This window comes from Anastrepha obliqua, chromosome 3 (genome assembly GCF_027943255.1).
Source record: "Anastrepha obliqua isolate idAnaObli1 chromosome 3, idAnaObli1_1.0, whole genome shotgun sequence".
Lineage (NCBI taxonomy): Eukaryota > Metazoa > Arthropoda > Insecta > Diptera > Tephritidae > Anastrepha > Anastrepha obliqua.
Genome location: NC_072894.1, coordinates 87,188,048 through 87,203,679, shown reverse-complemented (window position 1 = coordinate 87,203,679; position 15,632 = coordinate 87,188,048). Strand labels below are relative to the sequence as shown.

General features: G+C 35.6%; 1 protein-coding gene across 1 annotated transcript in view; it reads left to right on the top strand.

The window, feature by feature from the left end:
* Positions 1-15,632, top strand: part of LOC129243117 (peroxidasin) — a 44,734-nt gene that overhangs the window by 25,948 nt on the left and 3,154 nt on the right. Inside the window, exons 6-7 of the mRNA XM_054880260.1 lie at positions 2,579-2,754; positions 12,028-12,197. Coding sequence (XP_054736235.1) covers positions 2,579-2,754; positions 12,028-12,197 — 346 coding nt within the window. The remainder of the gene's footprint in view (positions 1-2,578; positions 2,755-12,027; positions 12,198-15,632) is intronic.

Genomic DNA, 15,632 nt, shown 5'->3' with positions numbered 1-15,632 from the left:
CCAATTTTGAAATCGTTCCAACAACTCTTGAACGTAATCCGAGTTTTCATACAATTTTTTTGTAACTCCCTCCAAGCATGATATAAATCAACAAATTTCTCTACGAAGTTAGGAAATGCTTGCTTTTCTCCAATAATAATGCACTCCCTAATCACAATATTTGCACTTTCACTAACAGTCAGTTTAACCTGACAAGAATTGTAAAATAGGACTGAGAGAACTCGTTGATTAGATGGTAATTTTGCACAATTTCTATTGCTTGATAGCTGTCAATCCGATAAGGAAATTATTTTGTTTGTCACTCCGTAATTCTACCAAATTGTTTACGCACTAAACAATGGAGCACTAATATCTAAAAAATCACGCATGAAATGACAAATAAAACATGCAGATGCTTTCCATTTCAATTAAACCGGCTATTCGGGTCATGTTCTTCGATTTCGATGTAACTCAAATATGTTGCTCTTTGGTCAAAATAATGAGACACGTATTTTTTTGTTCGCCCGAAAAAAATTTTTTTCAAGAGTTATCGGGAATTTTGTTTTTCGGCCCAAAATCGATTTTTTTTAATTATATAAGAAATTTTTTTTTGAAATGCCCATAACTTGGTCAAAAATGAACCGATTTTAATAATTCTGGATTCAAAATGATCGTCATTACTTACACAAGCGGCTTCATGTAGGAACAATTGCAAAAAAGTAGTTGAAAATTTTTTATTTAGCAAAAAAGAAAAAAAATTGAAATTTTTTCGAAATTCAATATTTCAAAAAGTGTATTTTTTTTTTTTATAACTTTTTCCAAATCAAGAGGACACCTCAAACTTCAATTGAGCTGAATGCCCAGTAGCTAAAATGAGTTGGTTTTGAGTAATGAATTTTTGAGTAAAAAACCTGTTTTGCACTTTTTGTTTTTTGCAAAATAAAAAATCTTGAACTACTTTTTGCAATTATTTCTACATGAAGTCGCTCGTGCAAGTAATGACGATCATTTTGAACCAGGAATCATTCAAATCGGTTTATTTTTGACAAAATTGCCGATAAATCTTGAAAAAAAATTTTTTCGGGCGAACAAAAAAATACGTGTCTCATTATTTTGACCAGAGAGCAACATAATTGAGTTACATCGAAATCGAAGAACCTGACCCGAATAGCCCGGTTGAATTGAAATGGAAAGCACCTGCAGTTATAAGTCACAGCGCATTACTCATACAACTTGTATCGCAAGTCGGCACGGGTTATCGTTTATAAATTGAGCTAATATTTTTTTCTAGACAATATAGGGTTATTACGAAGCTTTTAAGAAGGTAAGCGTAAAAAAGTATTGAACTTAAAATTTAAGGTTCACCCCAATATGTATGTTTTAAAACCGATATGTTATTGAATCGCCAAACGGTTCCACTTCTTTCTGATTTTTTTAATAAATTTTTTTACAAAACTTTAAACTATAATGTAGACATACAGTTGGTAATAACATTGGTGTCATTACTACAGTATGATATGAGGTAAAGCGAATGAGTTTAATCTGTTTAGAGTTTGTTCCACATTTTCTCCAGAATTTTGATGTAAGCTACCGTGAAGCCAAACGTAGCCAACACAGAAGTTCGGTCGATCTTTAAACATTAAAATGTCTATATTTGCAAAACAAATTACAACTTTACTGATTTATAGTTTAAAGTTCAAAATTTGTAAATTAGTCTACATTTTAATATACTTGGCGAACTTATATTAAATCACGTTAAATATCGCGCCACAACTTACAAATTGGAGTATATGTATTTGTAGAAACGATGTTCCAAACACTTAATTGGAAAACTAAATGAAAAGGTGTAGAATTTTTATAAAATATAAGAATTTTTATAAATTTCTGATTGGAACTTACATGTATGAAAGTTCACAAATGGATGGTTCTCTGCAGAGGAAGACAGCTTTTAATTATAGAATTAATATACATACAATCGACCTTAATAATGAAAAGCGTTACTACGTTAATATAATATTTACTCGAATATTTGCAAACAAATCTTTGATATTCAACAAGTAATAACAATAGTGTTTAAATAATAGTGTTGCCGACCATATAATTAGCATCAAAAGTTTGGTTTTTACTCAAATTTTTTATAAGATATGTACTTATATTTGTAAAGAAGCAACTTAGAGAGTCGATTTGTCAAGAGGGAGTGAGAAAGTGGCTTACTTAACTAATCTTACTGCTGAATTTTACCTTTAAATTATGCTACCGTCTATATGTATTTTTATCATGGACAGCACTGCCAATTTTACCACATAGAAAATAATTTTTGTTCGAGATGGCGACTCTATGTTATTACTTACTCAATTAATTTAAGTATTACAAGAATTCTTTTTTTTCAACAAGTAATTTTAATTAGTTAACCCTATTTAAAAAAAAATCCGCTTTATACCAAGTACTGGAAGTTTTAATTATGCCCGATTATGCCTGAAATGAGTGATATTATACAAAAAAAATTCATAACTTTTTATTCACAACATATAATATATTGAACTGTATTTGCATACTTAAAAGTTATAGTTTTTAACCTTTGGTTCATTGTAAATTGTAGGTATATATACATGTACAGCTCAAAATATAAATGGTAAGGCGTCAGTACGAGCCAACGTTACAGTAGCAGATGACGAACCAGTGCCGCGATTAAGTATCGAACCTTATGACTTAGACGTAATCATTGGAACTATATTTGAAATACCTTGCAAAGCAGAGGATAATACCAACATACAGGTAAATTGTAATAATTAATACTGCAACTATGATTATTTCCAATATGAATAAATATACTAAAAAATAAATATTTTTCATTGTTGCACACCTTCGCAACATACGAATGTGCTTCGTTAACTCGCCTTTAGTCACCTTGGCAAAACAATCTTTACTAATTTTACAGCCCTATCTCTGTAATCCGGTCAACCAGAATCCTGAGGCCATGTGGATTACTGGATACCTTGATTAAAGGTGATGAATAACTGTACGAAAATTAACAACATAACTTAAGAATTCAATTTGATAGGAAAAATTTAGCATTCATAAAATAAAATAAAAATTAAAAGCCAAGTTAATTCATTTAGGTACAGCTTTTTTTTAAGATGCATGTGTAATACACATTGTGTATACATAGGTACAAAGATTTAATATTTCTCCTATTAAACCACTCTGTAATGCGATGCGAATAGTAATTGGGATACGAAAGAAAATTGTATTACAACACAATTTGTTGTTTGTATTCGAGCAGAAACGTTGACAATGTAATTAAATTTCCTTTAAACTATATTTCTATAAAAGATATACGTAAACTATTGGGTTTGGGAATAAGTTCATAGCGTTTTGACCGAAGACTTTTATTTAAAGAAAAGACAATAATTGTACCAATAAGATAATCAATTTTATATTCGCCGATCGATTTGTTGATGCCGTTCCGCCAAAAATCGCATGGTCTGATGTCAAAGAAGTTGTTGTGCCACTTTTTAAGGACGTCTTTGTTATCGAAGGTAACGCCCTCCATTTGGTTTGACAGGGGGTGAAAAAGATGGTAATCGGTCGGTGCATGGTCCGGAAAATACGGCGGATGCTGAAAGGCCTTCGATTCGAGTTCTTGAAGTGTGGCTTTGATGACTTGCGCAAAATGGGGCCTGGCGTTGTCGTGAAAGATGATGGTTTGATCATGACGATCAGGTATTTTCAGTGGAATAGCCTCATTCACGCCGGGTAGCTGAGCAATGTAGAGCTCCTTGTTGACCATGGCATTCTTTTTGAGTATTTCCCAGTGCACCACGCCTTCCCAGTTCCAACAAACGCATACATATATATATATATATATATATATATATATATAATTGGCGCGTACACACTTTTTGCGCGTTTGGCCGAGCTCCTCGCTTTATTTGTGGTGTGCGTCTTGATGTTGTTCCACAAATGGAGGGGAGCTTTTCCATGGCAGAAATACACTCGGAGGTTTGCCATTGCCTGCCGATGGGCGACCGCTATTAGAAAAATGTTTTTCTTAATTTTTGGTGTTTCACTGAGATTCGAACCAACGTTCTCTCTGTGAATTCCGAACGGTAATCACGCACCTACCCATTCGGCTACGGCGGCCGCCTACATATCACGATCTTATTTGGACGAATATCCGGCTAGACTCTTGGCTTTGGCATATCTCCTGGAGGCACTTACTCCTCTCTTTGCTTCATATTGATGTATAGGGACCATTTCTCATCCCCCGTGACGATTCGGGACAAAAAGCGCTGTTTATGACAGCGCGTGTTGCTCGATGGCGGGCGAGATGTTGAGAAGCAATTTGAAGATGACTTTCTTTGCTTTTTCGTTGAGCTTCATTAAATGAAGGTGATTGAGAATTGTTTTATGATCGCAGTTCATTCCGCATTTTTTCCGCCAACTCACGACTGGTTTGGCTATCGTTCTCCTTGAAAAGTGATTTGTGACGTTCTTCATCGAATTCAGAAGGCCTTCTGCTGCGGGATGTATCATTGACGTCAAAACCACCATTTTTGAAATTTGTAAACCACTTTAGTGCTGTTGACTCGCCTATTACACGTTCTCCGAACACGTCGCAAATGTCCCGGGCTGCTTCGGCAACTTTTTTACCTCGATGAAAAGCAAAGAAGAGCAGGTGTCGAAAATGTTGATTTTTGCATTCTGAGTATTTCATTTATAAGCGACAAAACTAATAAAAAATTAAATAACTCAAAAATTCAATTCATTATAATTTTGTAAAGCAGAAAAAATTCTATCGAATAAATACTTACATTTTGCTAAACAACAAACAAATAGTTGTAAAATAAAAGAAAATATAAAAACGATATGAACTTACTCCCAAACCCAATATAAAGGGTGTTTTTTTTAGAGGTTAGGTTTTCAAGATGAAATAAAATGTATATAATTTAATGTTATGGCCAAGAATTTAGCTTTATTATGGTATAAAGATAAGGATTTGCCATTATGTTTTAAAAATGATTTCGGGCAAGTGGCCGCCGCGGCTGGCTCGAATAAATTCCAGCCGAGAGGCCCAATTTTCGACCACTTTTTGCACCAATTGGGGCCGTATGTCAGCAATAACGCGCCGAATATTCACTTCCAAGACGTCAATCGTCTCGGGCTTATCTGCGTAGACAAGCGACTTCACATAGCCCCACAAGAAATAGTCCAGCGGTGTTATATCGCACGATCTTGGAGGCCACGCCACAGGTCCACGGCGCGAGATAATGCGCTCACCAAAAGTTTCCTTCAATAAATCGATTGTTGCGTTGGCTGTATGGCATGTAGCGCCGTCTTGTTGGAACCAAAGGTCGTCCACATCAACATCGTCCAATTCAGGCACGAAAAAGTCATTAATCATGGCTCTATAGCGCTCTCCATTGACTGTAACATTATGGCCGGCTTCATTTTTAAAGAAATATGGACCAATGATTCCCTCTGCCCATAGAGCACAGCAAACAGTGACTTTTTGAGGATGTAACGGCGTCTCAGCAATGGCTTGTGGATTATGTTCACTCCAAATGCGACAATTTTGCTTATTGACATACCCATTCAACCAAAAGTGAGCTTCATCGCTGAACAAAATTTTCTTCGATGCGTCGCGCGAACCGAACCATTATTTTCGTAATAAATTTGCACGATTTGCAAACGTTGTTCAGGGGTAAGTCTATTCATTATGAAATGACAAACCAAACTGAGCATAAATCAAGTGACAGCTGTCAAAAAGACCATCTACGAAAAAAGTAGTGTCAACTTGAAAACCTAACCTCTAAAAAAAACACCCTTTATAATATACAAAGTACAAAATATACTTCTTTACTTTTACTGTGTAGACTCGCTGGCTGTGTAGAGTATTGCACTGCTTCACCCCGCCTTCTAAGCGGTCTTAATCGCTTTTTCGCAGAAATGAAGAGCTGTAACGCCTTTACAAGACACTCCCCACCAAACCATTACGGAGGCTGGATGGCGGCCACGCTGAACCCTTGGGACAAAATTTTTTGTGTCTTTGAAATTTTAGCAATCTATGCTATGTTATCTTTTATGGTTGATGGCTTTTATGGTTGCACTGTTTCGCACCACGAACCATATTAAAAATTCCGCTTGAAAAAGCCATTTATTTATGACACACACACTTTCTTGCCTGACGCAAGATACAAATGGAAAAGCTTCAATCCGGTCATGTGGTCGTCAACCTACATACGTAGAATGCGTGGTTCAAAAATCTATCTATATATATATATATATTCAAATTCATATAATATATATATATATATATATATAATTCAAATATATATCTATATACAGCTGCTTCATACCGCAAGTGCACCTTGATCCTTGACCATCATTTGAGGTGATCATTCGATTTCCACGCCTGGGCCATAGAATGGCACTTACAGCAAACTAGTCCAAAGGGTAGATTGATCCAGGAAAATTTCTCATGTATAGAAGTAGCTTTGCTTAATATCGGAGAATAATACACCTCCAATGCTAAACCCAAAGCAATTACACGGTAATCGTTTGTGACATACACTTAAAGAATACTTCGTAAAAAACAATCAAGCCAGAAGCACCGTGGATGGCGAACTGACACTTTGAACGTTGACGTGTGCAATGAAATGTTGCGACCAGCCTTTTCCAAAGGATCTGCGTATGCAATGGCCTCTAAGCTAATGTTTAACTTTCCAGCATCTTATGTACGACAGTGTCGTCTGCTTCCAGATACCCAAGGGAACCAAAATAATCGCCACATCTGACGCATACAAAAATACAAAAGAAAACCAACATTGGATAAATTTCGCAAAGAATGCCGTCTCGGTTTTGCAAGGGACCACATGGCTTGGAGTTCTGTTACAAATAACGATACCGGTGAATGGAAAAAACAGTATTGAGTGACGAAAAGAAGTTCAATCTGGATAGGCCGTTTACTCAATAAAAGAGGAAAGGCATTTGAATTGGATCTTCAACAGGTGCATTACCTGTACAAACTTGAAGTGTGGTCAAAGCTTGGATTGCGTCCCAAACCGTTGAAACTTTAGTATGGCCCCCAGATCTTAACGTTTTTGAAATTCAATGGGGATGGCTTGCTCGTAAGGTTTACGAGAAAGGGCAACAATTTCAAGACACAAATATTTTAATTCGAATTAATAAAACGATCTGGTCTGAAATTTCATTAGGCTGTCTGGAGAATTTATACAAATCCATTCAACAGCGTATTTTCTAAGTAATTTATAAACAAAGTGGCAGCACAAAATATTAACCTTTAAGTAATAAATATTCAAAACACAAAATTTCCTATATATTATAATTATAATTTTTTCTTATTTGGTTAGTGCCTCTATTCAAGTGAACCAATAAATATCAAGCTCAGTATTACAGCTGCCAAAGTTTTACTGCTGCGAAATACCGTTTGATGGAATGATATTTTAATTTATGTTTATTTTCGAGCGAAGTACATGTTTCACTTGAGTAATCAGAAATACGGTTGCTTTCATAACCACTTTATTCAATAAAAATTATTGTCTCTAATCAAGTGAACCGGACTGTATTTACATACTATATACACATGATTAATTACAAGTAGAAACCGAAGAGAAGAAGTTTTGTGAATTTTTTTAAAATAAATGACCTTAATTCACTTCATTTTACTTAATTTTATTATACAATTTGTTTATTTGTCCAACGTGTTTATAAGGAGAGTTTAACGGAAATGTGATCGCAATATTACTGTCTCAACAAATAAGTCTCCTTTAATATTTTGTACTATTTTCCTTAGTTCGAGATAATTTCAAAATATTTCTGAGTTTCTTGTAAACTGGTCATTATTATTACATAAACAAAAGATTTGGAAATGTATGCCTGTTTACCTGTTTTGACTATTAAAGAGGTAATTCCCCAATTAAGCCACATTAATTAACAAATTTTAAGCACATCATTGTCTGAGAGTGAAAAGTTACTAACTCCAGCTTTTGAAATGTTACTGAAAATAATAAAAATCTCTCAAAGTCATTTTCTTCAAGTATTTATTTTACAACAACAAAACACAATTTTATGGTTTGAAAGACACTTCATTGTTCAGTATGATTCCATCAGTCAAGTAAGAATCTGGAAGGGCTGCTTCATGCCCTTGCTTAGCTGTTATGACCTCATCAATTAATGAAAAATGCTTTCCACGCATACATTTTTTAGGTATGGAAACAGAGGAAAGTCGCTAGAGGCCAAATATGGCGAAAACGGTGGATGCTTCAATAATTTGATCTTTAATTCATGGCTTTTAGCCTTTGCCAAAATGGTCTTTTGACACGGTGCATTGTTCTGATGAAAAATAATTTATTTCTTTTTTACGAATTTTTTCTCTCAGCTAGTTTAAAAAATTATAACAATATTCAGAATTTATTGATTTATCAGTTTGCAAGTAATCCACGCACAAAATTCCTTTTGCATCCCAAAAAACTGATGCTAACAGCTTCTTGGCCGATTTCTAGACAAGAAATCGTTTCGGAGCCGAAGAACCAGGTTCACACCACTCTTTAGCCTCTTGATTTGATGTAGAACCACAGTTATGAATCGACGCACAAATCGAACCACTTTATCCTTTCGCTCTGTTTTTGTTCCATTGTTAGCGAATGCGGCACCCATTGGGCAGACAGCTGTCTGAAACTCAATACTTCAGTCAAATTATTGATTACACTGCCCATTGAGATGTCTAGGGCTACTACTACATTTCTTTCAGTCACTCTACGATTTTCCAATACGATATCTTGTATTTTACCTACGATTTTTGGTGTTGTTGCTATTTTTGGACGTCCTTGACGTGGCTCGTCTTCAAGTCTTGTTTGACCAAATTTAAATTCAGCAACCCATCTTTTTACTGTACTAATTAATGGAGAAAATTCCCTATAGACTTTCAACATTCGTTCATAAATTTCCTTTGCTTTTAAACCTTCCAAAAACGAAAATTTCATCACTGCCCAATACTTGATTTTTTTTATTGTAGAAAATGCTATGACATGTCGATACGAAATGGCTTGTAAACAAAGAATGAATTGACAGATTGAAATGAAGTGTACCAACATAACAAAAAAAAAAAAAAAAAAAAAAAAAAACACTTTAAGCTAGTAGCAACGCCCTCTTATCGTTCCACAAAACTTATCAGGTCAGTCCATAAGTTCGTGCGTATTTTAGCCATAGTTTCACTTTTGTACGATTTTTGCATACAAAAAATTATTCGCATGATATAACGGAACTATTAATATTTTCTTTGATATATTGTGTATTCAACAAGTGATTTTAATCACGGATAGAAGCACGTGTTGTTAAAAAATAAAATGGAATCTTCGAACGCATATAAAAGGCATATTTTGTATTTTTTTATAAAAGTGGTAAAAATGCAACAATTGCTGCTGCAGAAATAAAAACTGTTCACGGAGAGGAGACCGTGAGTGTAAGGACTGCGCAAAAGTGGTTTTAAAAATTCAGAAGTGGTAACTGCGACGTGGAGGATGCCGCGCGCGCTGGTCGTCCTGAAGTCTTTAACTCCGACGCCTTGCTCGAACTCGTGGATGCTGAGCCATATTTGACAGTTGATATGATAGCTCAGAGGTTAAATTCATCGCATGGAATAGTTCACAGGCACCTGGTTCAGTTGGGAAAGGCTTCCAAGCTGGGAAAATGGGTTCCGCATAGACTTTCCGTCGCCAACCTTCAGAGAGAGAACGGCTTGAAAATGAAAGTTTTTTTAACCGTATCGTTACTGGTGATGAAAAATGGGTCCTTTACAATAATCCTGTTCGCAAACGTCAATGGTTAGATAAAGATCAAACACCAGAACCGGCCCCTAGAGATGGCCTTCACCCCAAGAAGATTCTCCTGACTATTTGGTGGGATATGACCGGTATTGTTTATTATGAACTTCTGCAACCAAACCAGACTATAACTGCTGATTATTATTTCCATCAGCTATCAAACCTGAATGAGGCACTTAAAAAAAAATCGACCGTCTTAGTGAATAGACGCAAAGTTTTGTTTCACCACGACAACGCAAAACCTCATACCGCAAGGCAAACATTAGCAAGCTGAACGAGCTCGGATGGGACCTAATGCCGCATCCACCATACTCACCGGATATTGCACCTTGTGAAAAAAAGAAGAAGAACGAACAATTTTTTGAGCAGGGAATTAAAAATTTGCCTAAGGTTGGGAAGACATTGTAAATAATGAGGGAAAATATATTATTGATTAATAAATTCTTTAAACATCTTTACATCTTTTTTATTAATTTTAAAACTACCTTTAAACACGCACGAACTTATGGACTGACCTGATAGATGTTCTTGGAAATGTGAACTTAGCAACTTTTCACTCTAAGCTAACGATATAAAAATATATTTTTGCTCAAATTTGATATGAGGTAGCCAATTATGTGGATTTCGCTTATACTAAATAACTTATATTAAAAAATAAAAACTAACAATAAAAATGGACTTTAAAGATTTTACAGCCTATGTTTTTACAACGCTATTAAAAATATTGTGAAATTCTAAGTGCAACTTAAAAAATGTAATTTACACAAAGAGAAGCAATTACGAACGCAGATAACAAGACCTTTGCATGTGAAGACCATTCAGGTCCTGGCCTTTTAGATATACAATCCGATTACAAGTTCAAAACACTCAAATGGCTTAATTAAAAACTCTTATTAAATGGTAAAATTAGTTAAAATCTTATGAAGCGACGCAATTTAATACATGAAATTCGTATGAAGAAAGTCGATAACGTTTTAACCACAAACGCACGACGTGACCATATTGTCCATAATGTTTAAATACCTATATGAATTTAAATTTGTCAGTATATGAGCTATATTAAGACTAATCGCTTATACTTACAGTTTTTCAAGCGACTTTATACGGAAATAGGTCCTGAACTTGAAAAATAACTTTTTTGCATTTATTGGAAGGTCTACTTCTTGCCTGTGGCATAATAATTTCTCGGGGAAGTTGATAGAGCCAGGAATTATTTCACCATTAAGCACTTGAAATATGATGGGGTAGCTTTTTCTGCAAATTGCACAGCCCAACTAAGATACTTTTGATTCTCAAATAAATTGTATTTTACAGATTTCCTTTATTTTTTACAAAAACTTTAACGGAAAATTGGAAAAAAATGTGGCAAGCAAATAAGATTTTAAAGATAATAGCATCATAAATGTATGGAAAAACCTACAAGCAGCATATGTCCAACGAATAAAGGAAATATTGTAAAATGTAAGGCAGCCGAAATGTCAGAAAAAACACAGAAAGTTGCTTTATTACTTCACCTTTTATTATTCCGCCATGGGTTTATCATTTGACACCTATTAAGTTTTCTTGGCGCCACGAGATCTACTCAGATTTCTTTGGAGGTCGAGTAGATTTAAAGAAAATTAAAAAAGACTTGCTACCCTGTCCCGACAAAAAGAAGAAGAAGAAAAGAAGTTTTCTATTCTTAGAAAGCGTTTTTCACAAACTATAATAAATTTGAGTTCAACTTGACTGACTAACCGACTGTTTATTCCAAAGATTACGTCTTCCAATTGTTTATTTAAAACTAGTTTCATAACGACGCGTTGATATTTAATCAAGAAACAGATTGATGAAATATCAATGTGTCGGAAAAAATACGTCAATTACAAAATCTCAATTAAATTGATTGTTTACATTTTGCGAAAGACACATATTGATTTCAAAGTTCTAGTAAACATGCCTCTATTTGTATGTCTACTAGTGTGGCGTCGCTTATTAATGTTACAATTTGCAATTACAATTTTAACACTGGGTGAATGCATATTTGCGCATGCGCATACGTATCACAACCAACAGCGGGACATACCTATGTCCTTCTTCTTTCTTATTTATTTGTTGTACCATACACAATTTTTAAATAGTAGAACCAATTGCTATGTAGACGAAATGAAATGTCCTTGACCTTAATTATTATGTATTATTGTTGTATCATTTTTCTTCAAAGCTTATATGGAGACACGATGGGAGGATTATAGCTCCAAACGATAAATATCACGTCAGTAAGTCTGGTAGTCTTTTTGTGAAAAATGTTACTACTTCTGATGCAGGTCGTTATGAGTGTACTGTGAAAAATCAATACGGACGGGTCACCGCTTCAGCTCTTGTAAAAATCAAGTAAGTTTCTCAATTAAACAATTACATATATTTATATGTAATCATTATTTAGAAGCACATGCTTCGAATTATATCTGTACAGCTTCGTATCCAATATTAAACTACCAACAGGTCCCAACATTTACCTTTATAAATTCGATTGCCTTCCTGCTGTTTATTAGAACCACATCAGTTTTGTGCTCAGTTAATTCCTGATTCATGGATGTCAACCGAGCCTTGCTCCTACTTGCAGATTCGCTGTCGATCTTCTCAATATAATAATAACTAGGCGTCCCTACTGTTATGAGGGCTTCTACTATACACTGCCAGCTAATTGTGTTAAAAGAGTTTTTAACAAACAGAGTTACCACCGCTCAGTATTATTTTTTTCTCGCCACACCATCTCTTGCTCTCAATGGTTTTTCCCATTGCATCTAGTAGGCATATCGGTAGGCTTTTTGTCACCCTTCGGTGAAAGCGCAAGGGTGTGCATCTTTCACTTCTTTGGGAAAGTACCTTCGCTAAGATAGGTTTGGAATGTGTCCAAAAATATGTCTGCACGCTTGGTAAGCGCAGCTTTCAGGGCTTTAGTGGGTATGCCATCCGGGCCAAAAGCTTTCTAAAATTTTTATTACGCGCCGCTGGGAGTTCTCGTTCGGTAAAACAAGGGATTTTACCTATTTCGTGTTAAATGCAGTGTGTCGCACCAATTTTCGTAAGTAATTTGGGTAAGTAATTTGAAGAGTTTGGCGCTTTTTGTTTTGGATAATACCGGTGGGCAGTGCCCCAGGAGGTTGATATCAGCTTCTTCCCAACGTTTCTTGGAACTTTCTTGTCTGGGGTCTCCCTCTTCTGCGCTTCACCTTGCGCCTAGCGCGGAGGCAGTTTCATGTCAATATTTTGATGTTTTCGTTCCACCAGTAGCACTGAGATATATATAGTAGTATGCTTACGCATTACTTGCCTGGTTATGGAAGCGTCGCAAGTTTCTTGTAGTCCTTTTACCTAGAGTTTCGTTATATTCTCGGTGAAATCAACTTTGGGTTGAAATTGCTCAATTATGTATTAAAGGATTTCGCTATCAAGCTTCTTGTCGTTCCAATTTGGAACTGTTAGTTTGGGCGCAACTGTGTACCTCCTTTCGGTAACGACCATTACGTTGACCTACTAATTACAATAGTATTGTGGAGGTGAACTAATGCTTCAACAAGTATATCTCTTCCCGCTATAATTAAACGTAATTTTCCAGTACAATATCTTGAACAAGCCGTTTTTACTATTCAATAGCTAAACTGGATCTTGCGTATCAACTGACAGAGTTTATTCCATTTACTTAGGATTGCAACAACCCTTCCCCAATGTTGTAAAGTCCAATTCGTTTTATTCAAAGAGTTAAAGCGGTTACTCGGAGTAAATCATCTCAAAACCACGCGTTACAATGCAAAAGCTAATTGGCATCATTTGCTGAAGGCTGCTTTAAAAGTAAAATTACAAGACTGCGATTGGGCGTCGAAGTTGTCAAAAGCGATCTCAATGAATCTATAGCCGAACTTGTTTTTGGAAAAACGCGTACACTATCAAGGCAGTTTTTCAACGATCCTATCATAAAAATGAGCGAGAACGACTTTATAACTTCATTAAAACAAACGTAAAATAAAGCGAAGCTTCGTGAGATATCTTTTCAGGATTCGCCGTCAGTTTTATATGTCCAGAACTGCCGAAAGCAAGGCTTTTTTCGAATGAATTGGCGGTCTCAAAACACCATTACAAGCACCATATAACAACAGCCCATTTAAAGTTTTAGAACAAGAAACTTTAAGCTAAATATCAACTACGAACTTAACATTATATCGATTGATCGCCTTAAGCCTGCATTAGTTGAGAACTTAATCAATGACTCAGATAATCGATTAGTAAATTCTAACCCTATTGCAATCGAATCACAGTCAATTAAAACTACAAGGTCGGGTCGTCGGATCAACTCCCAGTAAGCATTCATTAGAACAAACTTCAATTGGCAACTCCCAACAAGTGGTTAACGTGACAATTGCTTCATCTGTTTTTTACGAACGTCAACGATTATCTTTCTTGCTTACGTTTTTCTTGGTACGCCAGGTTTTTCGCATTGAAATTAAATCGAAGCTCATCTATTACATAAATTATATACATTACATAAAATACCTTGTTATAATTTTCTGACCAAACCTCTAACACGGATGTACTAGATGTGTTCTAAAAGTATCGCGAATTTTACATATTTACGTATTTACGTATTTATATTCGAATTTCGATTTTTTTGTGGCGATTTTTTTGTGTCTCTCACTCATGCCAACGAGTTCGGCCATTTTGAATGTTCAGTTAATTGTTGACAGCTGCTTTGCTTGCACGTGTTTCGGCTCGTCTTCGATTTTTACCTATTCAAAAATATGGATCAAGAACCTGTATAAAATTTTGTGTGAATAACGAAATTAAGTGCGCGGATGCATTCCGAATGTTGACTTTGTTATACGGAGAAGCTGTTTTGGACCAAAGCAACGTTTATATCGGTGGTACAAAATGTTCTCAGAAGGCCGGGAAGATGTGAACGACGAAAAACGTACCGGACGCCCGAACACTTCAATAACAGATGGCAAAATTGATGAAGTGAAAAAAATGGTATTGGCTAATCATCGAATCACCGTTAGAGAAGTTGCTGAGGACTTAGACATATCGATTTTTTTTAATGATTTGGGCTTGAGACAGGCCGCCAAATTTGCTCCAGAGGGTCATAACTGGTGACGAATCGTGGTTTTATGGTTATGACGTGGAAACCAAAGCTCAATCATCTCAATGGAATCTGCCGCCAGAACCAAGACCGAACAAATCTCGCCAAGTTCGATCGAATGTAAAAGTTGTTGCTTGCGCACGACTTTTTGGCCAAAAACAACACACTAATGATGCCACAATCACCGTATTCCCCAGATCTGGCCCCCTGTGACTTTTTCTTGCTGTCGAAAGTGAAGAGGCTCATGAAAGGACGACGCTACGCTATGATTGGCGAAATAAAGACGGCATCGAAGGAGGAGCTGAACAAGATAAAAAAATATTTTTTGAAGTGCTTCGAAGATTGGCAAAAACGTTGGCACAAGTGCATAATATCTCATGGGGATTACTTTGAAGGGGACAAAATAGATATGAATGAACAAATAAATAATTTTTGAAAAAACACAAAATTCACTATACTTTTTGAACACACCTCATATATCAGAACTCCTTCAATAATTTAAGGTTATTCCACTGCATCCAATATGCCTTAGCCTCGGACTTTTTTCCATTTTTTGCCATTTCAGATTTAGAAGATCTCTCCCCAGCGTCTTTAGCTTTCATGACATTTTCCAGGTCAGCATAATTCAATTGATTTATTCTTGACATTAATCTGATGTTAACTACCGCCTCGGAGCTCTCAACTTTGAAACA